Source organism: Macaca fascicularis, chromosome 6 (genome assembly GCF_037993035.2).
Source record: "Macaca fascicularis isolate 582-1 chromosome 6, T2T-MFA8v1.1".
Lineage (NCBI taxonomy): Eukaryota > Metazoa > Chordata > Mammalia > Primates > Cercopithecidae > Macaca > Macaca fascicularis.
The window spans coordinates 99,477,467-99,498,519 of record NC_088380.1 but is presented as its reverse complement, the minus strand read 5'-3'; the positions used below and the strand labels follow the sequence as shown (position 1 = coordinate 99,498,519).

General features: G+C 35.3%; 1 protein-coding gene across 3 annotated transcripts in view; it reads left to right on the top strand.

Annotated features, from left to right (window-relative positions):
* SKIC3 (SKI3 subunit of superkiller complex) overlaps nucleotides 1–21,053 on the top strand; it is a 92,188-nt gene that overhangs the window by 58,435 nt on the left and 12,700 nt on the right. For all 3 annotated transcript variants that reach the window (XM_005557399.4, XM_045394027.2, XM_073993885.1), the window contains 7 exons: nucleotides 574–646; nucleotides 3,000–3,053; nucleotides 3,228–3,339; nucleotides 6,620–6,748; nucleotides 12,565–12,686; nucleotides 15,080–15,238; nucleotides 19,248–19,400. In XM_005557399.4, coding sequence (XP_005557456.3) covers nucleotides 574–646; nucleotides 3,000–3,053; nucleotides 3,228–3,339; nucleotides 6,620–6,748; nucleotides 12,565–12,686; nucleotides 15,080–15,238; nucleotides 19,248–19,400 — 802 coding nt within the window. The remainder of the gene's footprint in view (nucleotides 1–573; nucleotides 647–2,999; nucleotides 3,054–3,227; nucleotides 3,340–6,619; nucleotides 6,749–12,564; nucleotides 12,687–15,079; nucleotides 15,239–19,247; nucleotides 19,401–21,053) is intronic.

Here is a 21,053-nt window from a genome sequence, read left to right as displayed (position 1 = left end):
AGATTGATGGTTTTAGTAATTTTCAGCCATTTAAAGATTCATTAATTTCTTCAAAATTTGAAAAAAGGAAAGCTGTCATTAGCAGCAGTGGTTAATTATTATATTTATTTTTAGCAGTAAAGTATTGTGTCTGTAGTCTCTTTTCCTTTCGGAGTTCATTTTTATTAACAATCTGCTGGGGTTTTTTTAAGTTATTTTAATATAAAGCTTATTCCTTATGTCATTTTTATTAGTAGTCATCTTCCTGCCATGCAATATTACTTATCCTATAATTTTTAATCTCTTTGTGTTTGAACACAGTGTGTTAAATTTCCTTAACTTTTCTTAATTATCTCATGACTTTATAATCATCCATTGTTGATTTTTTTCTTCTTATTTTCATAAAGACTGTTGGAGTATATAAGTGATATAAAGTATGTTTTCTAAAAATACTTTCAACCAAACATGCACAATTAATATGAACTTGTTTTAGATGTCTAAAAGGTTTTAAACTTAATAAATTGTTGGTTGCTTGTACATTTTGTGGTTAAAGTAACTTGTCCCTAAGCCTGCTACTTTCGATGATCTCTTTAGCAACCCTGGTGACCCTGCTCTTTGGTCTCTGTTGTCTCGAGTTGTTGCACAGTATGCTCAACGAAATGCAAAGGTAAAGTAATGTTTCAAATTCTAGCAAAAAGATAAAATAACTTGTGATGTGGTAAATATGATAATTTTAAACTATGACACTATTCTTCTGAAAGATAATTTATACAATGAAGAAAGTTCTGTTATTAGCTAAATTTTCCATTAGTCATCCAACGAATACTAGACTGAGTTTTCTCCAGATGTTGTGGGAGCTACAAAGAAGTAGGAAGATCTTTTTGAACACATACAGATTATGGTAATGATATGTGATAAAATAATGTAACACTGCCAATAGTAAGCATTAGCTATGTGTTTTTGAATCCCAAAAGATAATTTTATTTAAAATCATCTTAAAGATAAGGCAGTAAGAACTAGAACACTGCTAATATACAACTATGTAATTATAAATATGAAGTCATTGACATTCTATAAAGGATTATACACTACATTTTAGTTTCTAACAGCCAGATATTTTCAGGAGTCTGTATTCTTCTATTAACTTCTGTGGTTAATACATCCTCTCATAGTTCACTTCACAAGTTGGTAAACATAATGGTAATAGCTAATGTTTTCAACAACTTACCACGACTAATTATTCCAGTATCTGAAATCTACAAGACCCACACACTTGTTTGACATCTGTGAGTCTTGTTTGTTATTCCTACGGAATTTCATTCTTTGTGGCTTTGTTTCTTTGTTTACCCAATTGTGTGTACTTGAAAATTATTTCTAGGAATAATTTGAGGCCTAGAATTAAGGTACCTTTCTACAGAAGTAATTTGTACTTGCTTCCGCTGGGTGCTTGGGAGGTCCACCAATCTGGGACTACATTATACAAAGTTTAGAACTTGGGGTTTTTGGACCAAGCAGGCTACTTTGTGCTTGGGTTGCTAGTTCCTGAGACCTGGCTTAATTCTGATTCACGTTGAATCTTAGGGTGTGGCCTGTTGGGGTCTCAGCTTATTCTGATGTAGGTCTCCTCTATACTCCCCTCCTTGTGTTAACCTGGGCCTTAATTTTTGTCCTACCAGCCCATGCGTCCTTCAGGATTAAAATTAAAATTTGTTAGTATTTGGGCCAGGCACAGTGGCTCATGACTGTAATCCCAGCACTTTGGAAGGCCGAGGAGGGTGGATTACCTGAGGTCAGGAGTTCATGACCAGCCTGGCTAACATGGTGAAACTCTGTCTCTACTAAAAATACAAACATTAGCTGGGCATGGTGGCACACACCTGTAGTCCCAGCTACTTGGGAGGCTGAGGCAGAAGAATCACTTGAACCCGGGAGGCGGAGGTTGCAGTGAGCTGAGATTGTGCCACTGCACTCCAGCCTGGGCGACAGAGCAAGACTCCATCTAAAAAAAAAAAGAAAAAAAAAGAAAAGAAATTGTTAGCATTTGCGAACGGCAGAAGCGGCTTCCCTGCTCACTTGTCTCTCTGAATTCCAGTTTTCCCTTTCAATTTTGACCTGGTAAGTCCTTAATATCGTGTCAATCTTTCAGTGCTTTTAAGAGTATGTTTTTAAAATCTTTTATCTCAGTGCTTTTCAAACTTTAATGTGCAACTGAAGTCACCTGGTGATCTTGTGAAAATGCAGATTCTAATTCTGTAGGCCTGTGACGGGACCCAATATTCTGCACATCTAACAACCTCTTAGAGAGTGTGGACACTGCAGAGGCACAAGCCGCAGTTTGAGCAGCAGGGTTTTATTTCACATTTTTTGTTATTTTTAATGAGTGAGTTGGCTCAAAGGACCTGGAAGACCATTGTTATTCGACTCGAAAATTACCTGAATGAAGTGCTTTATTATGTGTCAGCTATCAGCATTTTTATAATCTCAACAACCATATGAAGTAGCTGCAATTATTTAAAGTTATAGATTTCAAATTGAGCTAATGAAAACCCTGTGATGCTACACGTATTTTTCTTATTTTTAGTATTGAGTTGATTATTGAAGCAATGATGAGGTGCCTTGAACTTTATTTATTTTACTGCAGTATGTAAGTTTTGAAAATACTATGTATTTTCATATAGTAAGCCATGTTAATTTATCTTTGTGATCTCTCTCAGTCTTTATAATCTTTTATATTATTAGAAAATGTATACATTTGGTTGGTAAAATTACGTAACTTGTGAGCCTATAAAATCAATATTTTGAAAGAAGAGTTGGTCACAATAGAAAAGATTTCCTTTCACAAGATTATTAGTCTTTTCAAACAGTAATAATAAATTGATACTTTTAAGAAGGTTAGGAGTTATGAAAGTGGTAAAACTGAACCTTTCCAGTGATTTAGTGGAAAGGCCTTATCAATCTTAAATTTACTTTTTCATGAAAGTTTTTGCATTTGTATAAATCATCAATATTTTCTGTTCTAGGGAGGTGTGGTAGCAGGAAATGTGGCTCATATCCTGGACTCAAATCACGGAAAGGTTAGTTTGTCCTAGTACAAAGGAAATGTTGAATTTATTAAATAATACTGATGAAGGAATAATAGTTTTCATAGCCTTAGTGATTATATCATATCAAATGGAGTCTTTTAGTCAGTTTGAACGAGAGGGAGCTATAAGGAAAATTGGCTAACGTACTTCTTTTCTCTTATGTAGAAGGCGTTACTGTACACTGCAGTAAATCAGTTGGCTATGGGAAGCAGTTCAGGAGAAGATGAAAAAAATATTGCACTAAAGACCATTCAGAAGGCAGCTCTCCTTTCTCCAGGTGCATATAATATCTATTTCATTAATTCCAATTTTTTTTCTAAATACATATTTTGTAAGTGGGGGAAAAATCTTGCACACAATATATATTTTATTGGCATTGTTTATACCAGACAAAAATGTGTGTAATTTAGATATTCTACAACAGGAGTTTGAGTGATTAAAGTATTTTGCACTATGTAAGTGTTTAATGCAATATATAATGCTATCAGAAATGACTTTTTAAATAATGCATTATAGATTCACATAGTTTCAAGGTGCATGTGATAATTCAGTACATTTATATTCTTGAATTTGGATTCTATCAATCTTGCATTTATTTGTGATTTATAGGAGCAAAGTTTATATTTCCATGAAATAAGTCAAAAGGGAATTTTAAGAAAATATTTCAAGATTTTGCATATCATTTGATTATCTGCTTTTGGCTACTGATAATTAAGAGAGCATCAATTATCGAAATAGGCCTAAAGGAATGTCTGCTTAATGATACTTTATTATTACCTGTTACTGAAAATCTGAACTATACATGTATTTTCAAGAAACAGTTTTATTTCCATTTTGCATCAATATGGTTTAAAGAGTTTCACCTATAGTTGCTAAATTATTTAACATACATATTTAGATATTTTTATGTGTAGTTAGCTTCTTGAAGGATGGGGATGTATCTTGTGTGGTAACTGTTAGAAATGCCACGGTTATGGCCTCACCTGAGCTAACTGTGTCATATATAGGCTGTTGATCACAAAGGTACTGAGGAATGTTACTTAAGCGTGTTCCATCACTACTACTGGAAAAATGCCGTAGAAGACTGGAATGTCTAGCAATATAGGGTTATAAGGTATATTTTTACATAATACAGTATTTTAAATATGAAATAATGCATGAAATTTATTCTCCTTTAACTCTTCAGATGTGTTAGATCAGAATGCTATTGCTTTTGGCTAAGCACTGTTGGGAAAGAAATTATACCAAGAACAAGTTCAGTGTTACCTTGACAATAAATTGTAAAGACTCTCATTAAGCTGCAAAATATCTAACATTTCAGGGATTATTTTGTAAACTAAGTAAAAAAATCAATATTCTGTTGTTTATGTTTTCCTTCATTTTGACATAGAAACAAAGAGACTAAACATTTTGATTTGTCTATGTTATATATATATATTGGTAGGTTTTTTATTTTTGGAGTTCTCAAGCAGATATTAGATAAACTTACTCTCAATAATTCTTATTGTGGATCCAGAATGATAAAAGATCTATTAGCCTTTGATTGTGCAAGGACAAAAACTTTAGAAAGGTGAGATTGCCCAGATTAGGTCCTCTCTAATGATCTCTGATGTTTCCGGATTATCTGGATAAATACATACTCAAGGAAGCAGAGACATCACATAAGATGCTAGAACAGTGACTTAGTGGCAAAGATGAGTGCCTGTTTGAGACTTGTCCTTAGGGTCCAATGAAAATGAATATAACTGTCGTTATGTGTAGTGGCTGTACACCTAGTCCTTGTAGATCTTTGGATGAACAAAGCACAGTTTTGATAGATGTTATTCCGGGGGATCTTGTCAGGAATTTAAAGATAATTCCAAGAATTTAGAATTGAATGGAAAAAATTCCAATTTCTGCTACATTAGTGCTTCTGTGATACTAAGAGATATTTTTAGCAAGCTGTACTTTAAAATTTTGGGGTTTGTAGTTTATATATTATCTTAGAGTCACTCTGTTTTATAGGGAATTTGGTTTGCTGGTCATCTGTGGAAGAGTTCATGGAAACAGTAATTATTTTGTGTTGTGATAGAGAAAATTGCTGCCAGCTATTGTCCATTCTCCAATCAGAAATCCAAACTATACAATACTGTAAGATCCCTAAAGGGGCTATCCCCTTAATCTTAGGATTAAGTTAATATTCAGAGATTGAGTCCACTTCAGTTGGAATCATAGAGTTTAAGACCCTATGGCACCTCAGCTATTATCTAGTTTAGTTGTCTTGTTTTATAGGAAAATGAATCCTAAAGGAAGAACTGCCACACATTAATTAGTGGCATGGCTAGACCTGACACCCACATCTAAGGCTGTCATGTGCCTTTATTTATATAGTAATCAGATTTTATCATAAATTCTAGAACATAGTCCCCATTTGTGTATTCTGGAATTTGATTATGTCTATGCTACTTAAAATAAGGTAGTCATTATTTGGAGTGGAAATTGTTTCATTATATGGAGGTATGTATTGAACTTTTTGTAAAAGTATTTGATCTGCATAAGACTTTAATGATTCTTGTAATTTTGTTGATTTTTGTACTTTTAGCAGTAATACTAGTCACCTATAACTGAAGTAGATATATATTTCAGATATTTGATAAGAAACATATTGGGTGGGGTGGTCAGATAAAAAGAAATAGAAAACTAAAGCTAAAAAGTATGATCAAGTGACTATATTGTTAACTAGCACCCCCTTGTGAGATTTTGAAAACGTTCATTTGTTTTTTAAGGGTAGCAGGACTAAAATACTAACTTGTTGAAGTAAAGGGCAAAATAAGATTTATAAAAATAAATGACCAAACAAATGAAAAGAAAAAACTTCAAAATTCCAAATCCCCTTCACGTTTTTTTTCACAACTTTCTTAAAAAGAGAAGTCTTTATACATAATCTTTTCTATGCATAGAAAGTTACCTTCCAACTCACTGCTGTTGGACTTTTCTCCTTTTCCCTCCCCTGAAGCTGCTGTGAAGGGTGAAGGAAAGAAAGAAAGATCAAATGAATGAAGGATATATAGTCATATAAATGCTTCACTTGGAATGATGAAGTTACTTTCATGCTTGCGTATTAGAATATAATTAAAATCTTAAGTCTTTCCTTTGGCTTAAACTTTTCTTAAGAACTGGTGTTATCTTCCTTGTCCTAGGACTGAGTCTTTAAAATGGCAACTACTAAGTGACGAAGATGAGTGAGACTTATCCTTGGTGTTCAGTGCAAGTGAATCTAATTGCCCTTTCCACAGTAATACAGCACTCTCGGCAGCTGAGCTAACCAGCCATGGAAGAAGAACTTAATAGGATGTTTCTCATCCTCTGATATGTTTGGAAAAATTGGCAAATCTTGAAAGATGAATGTAGCAATGTGTTTCTGAAAACAAGTGCAATTTAGTTTTCCTTTGAGAAAGTGAAATTTTTTTTTAGATACAATTTTTTTTAACTTGTAAACTCTTAGTCTCATTTTTGATAGTTTTTAAGCAACATGTTGATTTTAACAAGACTTACCACTGTGTGTTTCCTGTTTTTAGGTGATCCTGCTATCTGGGCTGGGCTAATGGCAGCCTGTCATGCTGATGATAAACTGGCCTTAGTGAACAAGACTCAGCCAAAGAGGATAGATTTATACTTGGCACTGTTATCTGCTATTTCTGCTTCAAGTAAGTTTTAAAAAGCTTCTTTATACATGATTTAATTCAGATTTCTTGAATGGTTAAATCCGGAATACAAACAGCTTCAGCACATATTGTTATAAAAAATATATTCATTAGACCGGGTGCGGTGGCTCATGCCTGTAATCCCAGCACTTTGGGAGGCCGAGACGGGCGGATCATGAGGTCAGGAGATCGAGACCATCTTGGCTAACACGGTGAAACCCTGTCTCTACTAAAAAATACAAAAAATTAGCGGGCATGGTGGCGGGCGCCTGTAGTCCCAGGTACTCTGGAGACTGAGGCAGGAGAATGGCGTGAACCTGGGAGGTGGAGCTTGCAGTGAGCTGAGATCGCACCACTGCACTCCAGTCTGGGCGACAGAGCGAGACTCCGTCTAAAAAAAAAATATGTGTATATATATATATATATATATTCATTAAAAATCCATAGTATAATATTTGTACAAAAGTATGATAAGCATATGTATTTTCTCTTCCAGATAGCTTAAAAGCCCAATAGGTTCTGTTAGCTGAAATCTTTCTTTTGTAGCATTACTTACTTTGAGACTTTACCAGCATTTTAGGATAGAGGCGACCTGGAAAGAATCCTTTACTGAAACCTGCATTGAAATTGTCCCATGATTCCTCCTGGGAATCTTGGTCAGAATAAGCTGTTAATCTAATCAAATTTAGTTAACATTGTATTGTAAATCTATAAATTTCTTCACTGAAAAGTGACATAGATTAATCTACTTAAATTAATAAATAGATTAGCCTACTTTTGTCTTGGGACCTTAACTTTTCACTGAATTAATTTTAGGTTATTAATCATTGTTTAGTAAATGTTAAGCATCATTACTGCCAGTCTTTTGACTACTAGGGCAAATTAAGAAAAGTAGGCTTTTGTTTAATGGTATTAGATTATATAAGATTGAAATATTTTAATAAAATGAATTTATTAAGTGGTAAATCAGAAATACCTATAACATAGTTATTTTTAAGCCATACTCTTCAGATTAAAAGAAAGAACTACCTATTTTTATTTTTTATCCACATTGACAATCTCTGTCTTTCATTGGTATGTTTAGACTATAGGTGTTTGAAGTGATTGTTGATATCATTGGTTTAGTATCTATCATGTATTTTACCATTTTCTATTTGTTGCCCTTGTTCTTTGTTTCTATTGTTGTCCAACTATTTTTCTGTGTTTTGTAGTTTTAATTGTGTGTTTTATTTGATGCTATTTTCTCTTCTTTGTTAGCATGTCAGTCATATTTTCTTTTTTACTTTTCTTTTTTACTGGTTGCCCTTTTTTACTGGTTGCAATATACATTTACAATTAATCCAACTCCATTTTCAACTAACACTGTACTGCTTTATGGATAGTGCAAGTCCTTAGAGTAAAACAATCCTAGTTATTGTCCTTTATGTCATTGCTCTTTTGCTTGCACATAAGCATACAAGTCTGTGTACATCCATACACACATAAGCACACATAATCTAATACGTTGTTGCTATCATTATTTTAGTTTTTTTTTTTAAGAGATGAAGTCTTGCTGTGTGCCCAGACTGGCCTCAAATTCCTGGGCTCAAGTAATACTCCCGCCTGAGCCTTCCAAGTCAGGCAGGAGTCACCATGCCAAACTAATTTTTTTGTTTTAGAAATGAGGTATTGCTATGTTGCCCAGGCTGGTCTCAAACTCCTAGGCTCAAGCAATCCTCCTGTTTTGGCCTCCTAAAGTATTGGGATTACAGGTGTGAGCCACTACATCCAGCCTATATGTGTCTTAATAGGTGAGACTAGTTTCTTGTAGGCAGCATATATTAGATAATTTTTAAAATCTATTCAGCCAATCTATATATTTTCAATGGAAAATTCATTTACATTCAAGGTTATCATTGATGTGTGATGCCTTATTTCTGTTGTTTAATTAGTTTTTTTTTTTTGTATATGCATTATTTCTTTCTCTCTTTATTGTATGTTACTGTATTTTGGTGGTTTTTCTGTAGTGGTACCATTCATGTCCTTTCTCTTCCTCATTTGTATGTTCGCTTTACCAGTGAGTTTTTACTTTTGTGTGTTTTCATGATGGTAAATATTGTCTGTTCTCTTTCAGGTTTAGATTCCATTGAACATTTCTTTTAGGATAGGACTGGACTAGTGGTGATATTCAACTTTTACTTGTCTGGGAAAACTTTATTTTCCCCTCATTTATGAAGGATAACTTGGCTGGGCATAGTATCCTTGACTGACAGTTTTTTTCTTTTCAGCAGTTTGGATATATTATCTTATTCTCTACTGGCCTGGAAGGTTTCTACTGACAAATCTGCTGTTAGTCTGATGGGTGTTCATTTATAAGTAGTATGTTTTTAGTATTCTCTCTTTGTCTTTGACTTTTGGTAGGTTAACTGTAGTGTGCCATGGGGAACATCTTTTGGAATTGTAAATATTTGTGCATCTCTAAGCCTCCTCATATTTTCAGATGTGTAAATCTCTTGCTAGAATTGGGATTTTTCATCTATTATTTTGTTAAATAGTTTTTCTTAACAAAATAATTATGTTTTATTTTTGCCTTCTAGGACACTGAAAATTTAAATATTTGGATGTTTTATGGTGTTCCATATGTCATGTAGGCTTTGCTTATTTTATACTTTTGTTTCACTAAGTTATTTGAAAAGATCTGTCTTCAAGTTCTGAGGCTCTTCTGCTTGATCTAGTCTGTTGTTGAAGCTTTGAGATGGATTTTGTATTCGTTCAATGAATTCTTCATTTCTAGAATTTCTGTTTGGTTATTTCTGATGATATCCATCTCTTTGGTAAATTTTTCATTAGTATCCTAAATTGCTTTTTGTAATTTCTTTGTACTGGTTTTTAGTATTGTCTTGTATTTTACTGAACTGCTTTACTATCAGTATTTTGAATTTTTCCCCTAGGATTTCATAAATTTCTTTTTGATTCAGATCTGTTGCTGTAGAATTATGATGTTCCTTTGGAGGTGTCATATTGCCTTGCTTTTTCTTGTTTTCTTTGTCCTCACATTGATATATGCACATCTAGTCTAACAGTCCCTTCCAATTTTGGAATTTTCTTTCGTAGGGGAGCATTTTTTCTTGAAGATGTATATCCATGGTGTTGTTTGGGTAGGTCACTTTGGCTTTGATTCTGAATGTAGTCTCTGATTTCTTTGGCTGTAGACAGCATCAGTGATATTTGTGATTTCTTTGGTTTGTTAGGATACACTTGTTAGTGGAGGCTTGGTGAAGTTTTGGTGGGGCCTGGGATGCCAGATAGGCCAGTCTTTGGGCCCCAGTGGTGGCAGCAGTGGGCCAAGCTTGCCTGTCCTTGGACACCAGAGCAATGTACAGTGGCACTGGTGTTAGTGGGTTTAGGCAGGCCCATTCTTGTGCCTCTGTAGATGGATTGCCCAGGTTCTAGGAATGGCAGCATTGGTGTATTAGGGTTCTCCTAGAGGGACAGAACTAATAGGAGATATATAGATAGATAGATAGATATAGATATATCTATATCTATATCTATATAGAGTTCATTAAGTATTAACTTACATGATCACAAGTTCCCACAATAAGCTGTCTGCAAGCTGAGGAGCAAGGAGAGCCAGTCCCAGGCCCCAAACTGAAGAACTTGAAGTCTGATGTTTGAGGGCAGGAAGCATCCAGCATGAGAGAAAGATGTAGGATGGGAGGCTATGCCAGTCTCGCTTTTTCGTGTTTTTCTGCCTGCATTATATTTGCTGGAGGCTGATTAGATTGTGCCCACCAGATTAAGGGTGGATCTGCCCTCCCCAGCCTACTGACTCAGATGTTAATCTCTTTTGGCAACACCCACACAGGCACACCCAGGATCAATACTTTGTATCCCTCAGTCCGATCAAGTTGACACTCAATATTAACCCTCAAAATTAGGCTGGGTAAGTGGGTATGTTCTTGAGTCCCTGGGCAGCAGGCATGGTGTGGATGATGGCAGTAGCAGTGGGACTGACCCTCTGGGACCCAAGCAGTCCACACTGGCATTAGTGGTGGCTGCAATGGACTGAGCGCACCAGTCCCCAGGCCCACGTGTGGTACATGTGAGTGAGTGCCAGCTGCGGTGTTAGCAGCAGATTGGATGGGCCTGACCTCAGACCCCAGAGGAGTGCTCAAATGCTAATGGTGATGGTCTAAGCTGGGCAATCCCCAGGCCCCAGGAGGGCATGCTTGGGTACTCTGGGGAGTGGAGCCAGGCCAGGTAGACCTGTCCTTAGGCTCCCTGGTGGTGCATGCAGGCCCTGGCTGTGATAGGCAGGGGCAGAGTGATGCTGGGCTGCCAGGAAATACTTTGTTGGGAGCAGCAGCTGCTGTTCTGTGACCCTGCTACTGGGTAGGGTGGGGTTGCTTTCAGTGTGAGCAGCCATAGGCAGCTGGTTGTGGGGGTTACAGGCTTCAGTCATGCCTCAGTTCTGCTGTATTCCAATGCAGTGATAACTACAGGGCAGTGGAATTTGTTCTCAGGGCACTTGAATATGCATGGCTGCTCCTTACTGGCAGCTCATGGTGGTTCACAGTGGCTCTCCTCAGCTCCAGTAGCAGTGGCTGTGGGCAGGGAATATCAGTGGGGCTGCAGGGCTGTGGAGATACAGGGGCTGTTGGGCTGCATGGCAAGACACAGCCTGGTAGAGGGCTGGGCTCTCAAAATAGTGCCTCACTCTAGCTGCTTAGGACTCAGGGGTTTGTGGGACTCAGCGTGACCTGATCCCAGCTGAGCAGACGACCTCACTCCCCTCTCCTTCCTTGCTTTTGGTGTTTCCTGTTACTTTTCTGTTGAGGTCCAGTGTGCTTTTTCAGATAATATATCTGAAATGTGATTGTCTACTTGCTATTTGGTTCCTTTCCATGGATGAGGCGAGCACCAAATGCATCTAATCAGCTATCTTGAATAGCTATCTTAAATTCACTTACTAGTGATTTTACCAAGCATTTAAGGAAAAATAATACCAATTCTACTCAAATTCTTTCAGAAAATCTAAGATAGTAACACTTCTAACATCTATGAGGCCAGCATTACCCTAATACCCAAACCACGCAAAGAACAACATTGTTTGTGAAGGTAGATTGAGAAATTCATAACAAAACTTCAGCAATTCAAATCCAGCAATACGTAAAAATGATAATAATACATCATGATCAATTATGGTTTATCCCAGGAGTGCAAGGTTGATGTACCATTTGAAAATGAATGTAATTTGCCATATTAGCACCCGTGAAAGATGCCAAAGAGTTTATACCATATGATTTCACTTATATGAAATTTGTGGAAATGCAGATTGGTCTATGTGACAGAAAACAGATTAGGAGCTGACTGGGGACAGAGGCTAGGGGAGGATGGAGTAGGTTGGGGACAAAAGTGGTTACAAAGGGAGAAGTGGAAAATTTTGATGATGCTGAATGTGTTCATTATCGTGATTGTGGTGATGGTTCACTGATATACATGTCAAATATCAAATTGTATAGACTGAAAATGTACAGCTTACTTTACATCAGTTATATCACAGTAAATCTTTACATGTTTTCAGCAACTTATTTTATTGTTTCTTTAGAAGTCACAATTATAAGAGGCTTTGAGTTATTTAACCACAAATACTCCTGCCATGAAACTTTTCAGAAACCTGCCTCTTGTCAGGATAGTCTATGGTACATATGGCACATGTAACTGAAAAACTGTGTATGGATGATAAGTCTAATGGTAACTTTTTAGGAACCAGTTACTCCTCTGAGAACACATTATAAATTGCAGAATAAAGTAACATTGACATTTTTTGTTTACAGTTAAAGACAAAAAATTCTTTGAAAATTACAACCAGTCTCTTGAAAAGTGGTCTCTGTCACAAGCTGTCACTGGTCTAATAGACACAGGAAGAATATCTGAAGCTGAAACTCTCTGCACAAAGGTATTATTATGGAATGTGCATTGAAACTCATGGATTCTTATCTTACTTGGAAAATAACTTCAAAAATAGAATATGTGAGGCCAGACGCAGTGGCTCACTCCTGTATTCCTGGCACTTTGGGAGATTGAGATGGGAGAATCACTTGAGGCCAGGAGTTTGAGACCAGCCTGGGCAACATAGCGAGAGGCCGTCTCTACAAAAAATTAAAAAATTAGCCGGACCTGGTGATGCATGCCTGTAGTTCCTGCTCCTTGAGAGGTTGAGGCAGGAAAATTACTTGAGCCCAGGAATTTGAGGTTGCAGTGAGCCGTGATCACACCACTACACTCTAGCCTGGGCAACAGAACAAGACCCTGTCTCAAAAAAAAAAAAAAAAGGAGGAATGCATATTATTTAAAGAGCATGTAGTGGTGGTGATGACAATTATGATGTTAACAACTAAAATTTATTGATTACTCTACTTGCCACAAACCAGTCACTGCATTTAGCATTTTGTATTTGAACTTCACAGCAATCTTATGATATAAGTATTTATTATTATTCTCATTTTTACAGTTGAGGAAAACTAAGGCTTAAAGAGGGTAAGTAATGTGCATAGGAGCTCACAATTAGGAATGGATAGAGTTGTGATTTGAACTCACATTTGTCTGACTCTAGGACTCAAGCTCTCATTAAAGGTCTTTAAAATTTTTTTTTATTTGGGTGCCATTAGAGAGACAGCATTTTCCTTTAATTTCTGATTGCTTCCATCTTAATGCTATATTTTCCAATATCCCTTCAGTTTTCCAAAGTTCTGGATCACATAGAATGACTGTGGAGATTGTTGAGTGGGTGACTGGAACCTACTCAGTAGTCTGTTTTTACATGTCAGAATTGTAGGGCTCTATGCTTGCAGGCTCTGTGAATAAATGTGTAGTACCTTGCCTAGAATATAGTAGGGACTCGAATATTTACTGAATGAATGAATGAGTTTCCAAAGCTCACTTAGAAATAATGTAATGGTTAAAGAGAGTTTTGAACATAGCTTTTCCTGAAAACATCATATTTCATAATTGCTTACCATGGAGGTTGTGTAATGTTTTTTTAAAAGATCAGTATACATTTTACACAGAAAGAAGAATGGACTTTTGAAGATTTCTTTGGTTCTTGAATTCTGTGAAAAGCAGAGTAATACATTTTTTTTTTATTTAAGGAATTCCATCTGAGATAAGTTCAGGACAGGGTATTACTCAGTAAGTGCTTACTAAGCATAAATTGACAGTTGCTATGTGCTCTCTGATAGCATAAGTGATGCCTTATGAACCTTTCCTTGTCAGTTTGTTGTTCCAATCTCTTACTTAGAAGAAAGCAATCAAATACATTTTAGAGGCCGGGCGCGGTGGCTCAAGCCTGTAATCCCAGCACTTTGGGAGGCCGAGACGGGCGGATCACGAGGCCAGGAGATCGAGAGACGATCCCGGCTAACACGGTGAAACCCCGTCTCTACTAAAAAATACAAAAAAACTAGCCGGGCGGGGTGGCGGGCGCCTGTAGTCCCAGCTACTCGGGAGGCTGAGGCAGGAGAACGGCGTAAACCCGGGAGGCGGAGCTTGCAGTGAGCTGAGATCCGGCCACTGCACTCCAGCCTGGGTGACAGAGCAAGACTCCGTCTCAAAAAAAAAAAAAAAAAAAAATACATTTTAGAAATACATTTAAGATCTAATGAGTAAAAAACAGAAAAGTATGCTGTTGAGGGACAAGCGATAAACATTTGAAACAATAGTGGGAGGACTTGTTTACAGAAATTCTTCATATATATAAATATATACACACACAGAGGATATAAATATATACAATACATTTATGTATGTATGTAGGTAAGTATTTTAAGATATAAATAGTGGCTTAAGGAAATGGGGAAAATAGGTCATTTTTCTTACTCGAAGTACTCAAAAAGGCTGTGCCTAGAAGAAGGACATGTAGAGTGAATATCTTTGTTAAGTTAAGAAAGAAAAAAAATGTATGCCTCTTTTCTTCTTACATAGTGCAGTTTTTTCCAGTATGGAATAGTGATAGCCTTCCCACTTAATTTTATATTTATATTTTCTTAGTTCAACTATTTACTTACATTCAGAACCTAAATTTTTCAGGATATCACTTAAGAGTAAACTAAGTCAAAGGGAAATATATGTAGACTATAATAATAGTGTTACTGATTGTAAAGGTTATTTAAATGTAAAGTTTGATGTTTACAAGCTGTTCATTGTTTTATTTAGTTTTTGCAGTTGTTTACTCTTTAATAAGAAAAGGTATAAACATTCAGAATTTTATTTTCCCAACTTGGAGAATATGCCTTTTACTTTTAACACTTAAGAACCTATTTGATGTATTCCTATTTGGGATTTGATTTCTAGAATTTAAAAAGTAACCCTGATCAGCCAGCCGTTATCTTACTTTTGAGACAAGTTCAGTGTAAACCACTCCTGGAGTCACAAAAGCCACTCCCAGATGCTGTACTTGAAGAATTACAAAAAACAGTCATGTCCAACTCAACCTCTGTTCCAGCTTGGCAGGTAAGTTTTCTCCTTTCTTTCCTGAGTCCTCAATTAAAGCACTCCATAATATTAGTTAATGTCAGGGCTATGCTCCATCTTTATTTGACTTGCTGTCATTCTCACCATGTTATCTCTCAGTTTCAAGGTCTAAAAAAGGTATTGTGGTTAGAGGAGCTAAGGAAGTTTAATACTAATGTAAAATCTGCTACAATGATGATTTAAAGCTTCTTAAGTTACTGATTATAAATTTTCTCACTTTAAAACAGTGATGAAAATACTGTCTTTTATATGAGTTGATATGTTATAGACATTTTATAATAAGGGTATCATAATGGTGTTTAACTCTGCCTTTAGAGGGGATGCGTATAGTTTCTCCCTAGCTACTTTACAGATAACCTGTATTTAGTGCTTTTAGAAATAATTATTTTCAGGATTGATGCTTGAATCAACAGATATCTGCTCTTTCAGGTGGCTCTGGTTATCCACAGTGACAAATGTACAATGATCACTGTGTACTTTGTTCTTATTGATATTAAAATACAAGGAAGCACATAATTATTTTATACAATTATATTTTCTCTGTGCCCCAGAGAAAGTATCAAAGGCGCTTTTTGATACAGATTTATAGAAGCTTATTATCTTACTATAATTTGTTTTTTATTCTGATCTTTTATTATGCCAGCTTTTTTATATCCCTGCTTTAGATAATTTGAAAAAATTATTTGGCCTAAAATACTAAGCCTCCATTTTACTGTAATTCTTTTTTCCACTTTCTTAGAGTAAGTTTTCCATATGAGATTTAGGATTTAAGATCAACATCTAGTTGACCTTAGAACATCTAGTTGACCTTAGATACTTAATCAACAGCTAGATGTTGTTGATTTCATATTCATTATCAAAGGGAGAAATACATTGTCAAACTAAAAGGGAAAAATTGAAGGATAAATTATATCATAAGTGTATTAGTCCATTTTCACACTGCTGATAAAGACATACCCAAGACTGGGCAATTTACAGAAGAAGGAAGTTTAATGGACTTACAGTTCTCTGTGGCTGGGGAGGCCTTGCAATCATGATGGAAGGCAGAACGCGTGTCTCACATGGTGGCCGACATGAGAGAGAGCTTGTATGGGGAAACTCCCCGTTTTAAAACTATCAGATCTCGTGAGCCTTATTCGCTATTATGAGAACAGCACAGGAAAGATCTCCCCTCATGATTCAGTTACCTTCTGCCGGGTCCTTCCCATAGCACATGGGAATTCAAGATGAGATTTGGGTGGGGACACAGCCAAACCGTATCAGTAAGTAAAGTCTTAAGAGATTGCATGTGTGTGTGTATGTGTGTGTTTTCTTTTATGTTATGATATAATTCACAAGGAATAAAGTGTAAAAATGTTTAAAGTACTACTCATTAAATATGACATGTCTGTTTAACACCTCCCATATCAAGATACAGAACAGTTCTAACAACCCAACTGCCTCCCCCAGGCCTCTGTCAGTTGATCTCCTTGCTTGACTTCCCCCACCCCAATACAAGGAAAACCTCTATTCTGACTTCTATTTAGTTTTTTCTGTTTTTGAACTTTGTGTCAGTGGAGTAGTACTCTTTTGTATCTGGTTACTTTCACTCAACAGGATGTCTGTGAGATTCATTTGGTGGTTTTATGTAGCCATAATTATTTCATTTCATTTTATGAACATACTATAATTATTCATTTTACTGTTGATGGGCATTTGGGTGTTTCCAGGTTTTGTCTAGTATGAAGAATGCTGTTGTGACCATCCTTGGACATGCTTTTTGGTGGGACATAGGGTATATGTACGGTTACTTTAGTAGATCCTGCCAAAGAGTTATCTAAAATGGTTACACCAGTTTACACTTGCACCAGCAGTGCATGAGAATTCCAAGTGCTGATATTGCCAGATTGTTGTGTTTTTCCCCCATTTTGGTGAATATGTAGGTAATAATATCTTTTGGTGATTTTAACTTGTATTTACCTGATATCTAATGACATCATACAACTTTTCATATGCTTATTGAGCCTTTGGATATCCTCTGTGTAAAGTGCTTTGCATAATTTTTAATGGACTATTCATTTTTTACTTACTGAATTATTGGAATTTATGATATTTCCTGAATCCAAGCACATTTTTGGATATTTATATTGAAAATATTTTCTTACACCTATGGCTGCCTTTATTTATGTTATTTTTTGATGAATAGTTCTTAATTCTAATGAAGTCTGATTATGGTTAATGCTTTATTGGGATATTCTATTTAAGAACTTTTTGCTTACTCTAGGTTCATGAAGTTTTTTTTTATGTTTTGTTTTAGAAATTTTATTGTTTTACTTTTCATATTTAGGTCTATAATTTATCCTGGATTAATCTTTGTGAATATTGCAGGAGTTAAGATTTATTTTTACCCATAAGTAACATAGTACCAATCTTTGAAAAGACTACTTGGTCCCCATTGAATCACGGTGATGCCTTTGTCATAAATCAATGTGTGGGTCTTTCAGGCCTCATTAGTTTCCGTTGGTCTATTTGTTTATTCTTTTGTTTTTTATTCTTGAGTATAGCTTTATAATTAGTCTTGATATGTGGTAACATTAAAACCTCCAACTTTTTGTTCTCCTTCAAGTTTGTCTTAGGTCCTTTGCATTGCCAAATACAGTAGTCCCACCTTATCTGCAGGGGAGATGTCCCAGCACCCCTAGTAGATGCCTGAAACTGCAAATAGTGATGAACTATATATATGTGTGTGTGTGTGTGTGTGTGTGTGTGTATATATATAAATACCTATTATTTTTTCGTATACATACATACCTACCTATGATAAAGTTTATAAATCAGGCACAATAAGAGATTAACAACCATAATAATAAAACAGTTATAACAATATATTATAATAAAAGTTATATGAATGTGGTCTCCCTCTTTCTCTCAGAGTATTTTATTGTATTGTACCACAGGTAACTGAAACCACAGTTAAGGGGAGAGTCTACGGTAGATTGTTAATTCTCACCCAAAAAAGCTCTGCTGGGACCTTAATTGAGATTGTTTAGAATCTACAGTTTAATTTGGGGACAATTGATGAAGTAATACTCTACTGAAGATTTTCTGTCCACAAATGTGGTATATTCCTCTATTTAATTAAGTTTGAAATTTCTCACAGCATTGTTTTGCGATTTTCAACCTAGAGGTCTTTTATACTTTTGTGTTAAATTTATTTCTAGGTATTTGGTATTTTTTGTTGTTGTTCCATTGTGTGTGTGTGTTTAAATTATCTCCAAACATTTAAAAATTCAGTTGATTTTTATATGTTGACTTTCGAGCACCTTGCTAAATTCACTTATTCTTTGAAAGGTTTTGGATTTTGTATATAGAGAGTTATGCCCCTTTTACCTTTTTCTTCCCAATATTTACATATTAAGGTTTTTTGTTTATTTGTTCTGCTTTATTGTACTGTCTGGAACCTTTAATACAATGTTAAAAGTGGTGCTAAGTAAACATTCTTGTTTCTTCTTACCTCAGGTAGAAAGCATTGACTATTTCATTACTAAGAATGGTGTTTGCTAGAGATTTGTATAAATATCCTTATCAGATTAAGAAGATTCTACTTTGAATATGCTAAGAGAGTTTTTTCTTAAAAAATAATGGGTCTTGAATTTTATTAAAACTTTTTTATGGCATCTATTAATCTTTTTCTTTATTCTGTCAATGAGGTGGATTACATTGATTTTCAAATATTAGGCCAACTTTGCATTCTCAGAATAAGCCCTAGTTGATCATTATATATTATTGTTTTTATATATTGCTGGAATTGATTTGTTAATAGCTGTTGTTAAAAGAATTGACAATATGACAATTTTTTGACCTGTAATTGTTTTTTGGGCACAGAACTTACCAATAACTAAAAACATAGTTTTACTACATCAAAGTTTATTGAATTTGTTGGAATAGGGGTTACAGACTGCATAGTAAACTAAAATCCTTTGCCTCCTTCTCCCGTTTTGTTTCTTAGTGGCTGGCACATGTGTATCAGTCCCAAGGAATGATGAGAGCTGCAGAGATGTGTTACAGAAAGAGTCTACAAGTGGCATCTCAGCAGGGCAGTTGGAGTGGGAAGCTCTCAAGTCTGTTGAGACTAGCATTGCTTGCATTAAAAGTCTGTATGGTAAGATCATGTTATAATTATGATCATGAAAAATTGATATTTTATCTTTCTTTGACATGAAGTCTTTTTACATAGTAATATTTGATTGAATTCCTGTTGTTTCATTGTCTTCTAGTGTGGCTTCTTGATACACTTTGTATTTTGGGTTTGTGATGGACATAGAGCAACATAAATCTATAGACTACAGCAGAACATTGTCAATGTTTGGGGGAAAAGGATTACAGTTTTAAAAGTTGAATTATAGTAGGATATACATTTTTGTTTCTTGGTGAAACAAATTGTATTAGAATTAAATTTAGCTACTCAACTGTGACAAAAATGGTAATAGTGAACATTTCAGTCATTCTCATTTCAATTCAGCATTCTTTAAGAGGGATTTCTAGTAACTTATGACCTAACAAGCTATTTTCTGATACCAATTTACATATATCAATCTGAAAATTTTACATGCTGGTAGGGAAAATTTGTGAAGATACATGTTTAAGTGAGAGTGAGGGCAAACTGCAGAACAAGATGTATGATATAATTCTAATGGAGTGTTCATATATGTGGTATGAATTTTTAAGAATGTATATCTCTAAATACACCATATGTGTTTGTGCAGATGCTTGAAAGCACAAAGATATAATTATATGGAAAGATATATAAGAAATATAATGGCAGTTATTTGGAGAAGGGGACTGGGGGGTTTAAGGGATGGTAGAGGATAATTTTTCATTTTGTATCTTTCGATGGTGTTTGGATTTTTTTATCATATCCTTATTATTTTGTTAAACTGTTATTATTTCAGTTTTATATGGTTAGAAGAAATTATCCTACACAGCTAAAGTAACTCTTGTTTTTACCATAGTAACCCATGAGAATGTTAGTTATTCACTTTAGGCATTTTGATAATGAAATATAGAATTAGGACTTATTTTTGGCTTTGGTGCCATTATTGTAGAGCAGATTTAAGAGCTTCTTATGTCAGGGGCTATTTCTGTTCATTTTTGCTTCCTTGCTCTGTCAGTCTGCCTTGTGCATAGGGGGTTCTCTATAAATGGTTTTGAATGAATGGACAAATAATAATAATGTGGCCAACTAATTATAGTTCACTATTTTGTTTTGTTTGCCCCATTTTTATATATAACAAAGGTCTTTATGATCTTGGTAACTAGTGAGCCATAGAAGCCACACATAGTACCTATAACATGCCCTACAGTTTGTGAACTGGAGAAGTAGACACTCTTTTCGCCTAACTTATTATGGATTACTTTTCAATATTATTTGTTGATTTTTATTAATGCTGGGAAGTTAAATCTGACCTGGAATAGAACAAATTAATAATAGTTGTAATAATAGCAAACTATAGCACTTAGTCTATGCTAGGTACTGTTATAAGTGCTTTACTCTTATTAACTTATTTAATAATAATAACCCTGTTTGACAGATGAAGAAATTAGCTTGCAGTTCAGTAATACCCACGTATACCTGTCCCCCCACCCCACTCCCCCACTCCACCTCTACCAGTACTACACCACAGAATTATTTTCTCTAAGATCCCATGTTCTGGTTCTACCATTTACTACCTGTGAAACCTTCAGCCAGTTAAACTGTTTAAAGCTCTTTTCTTGTTCTGTAGTAGAGGAGATCAGAATACCTATTTTACATTCT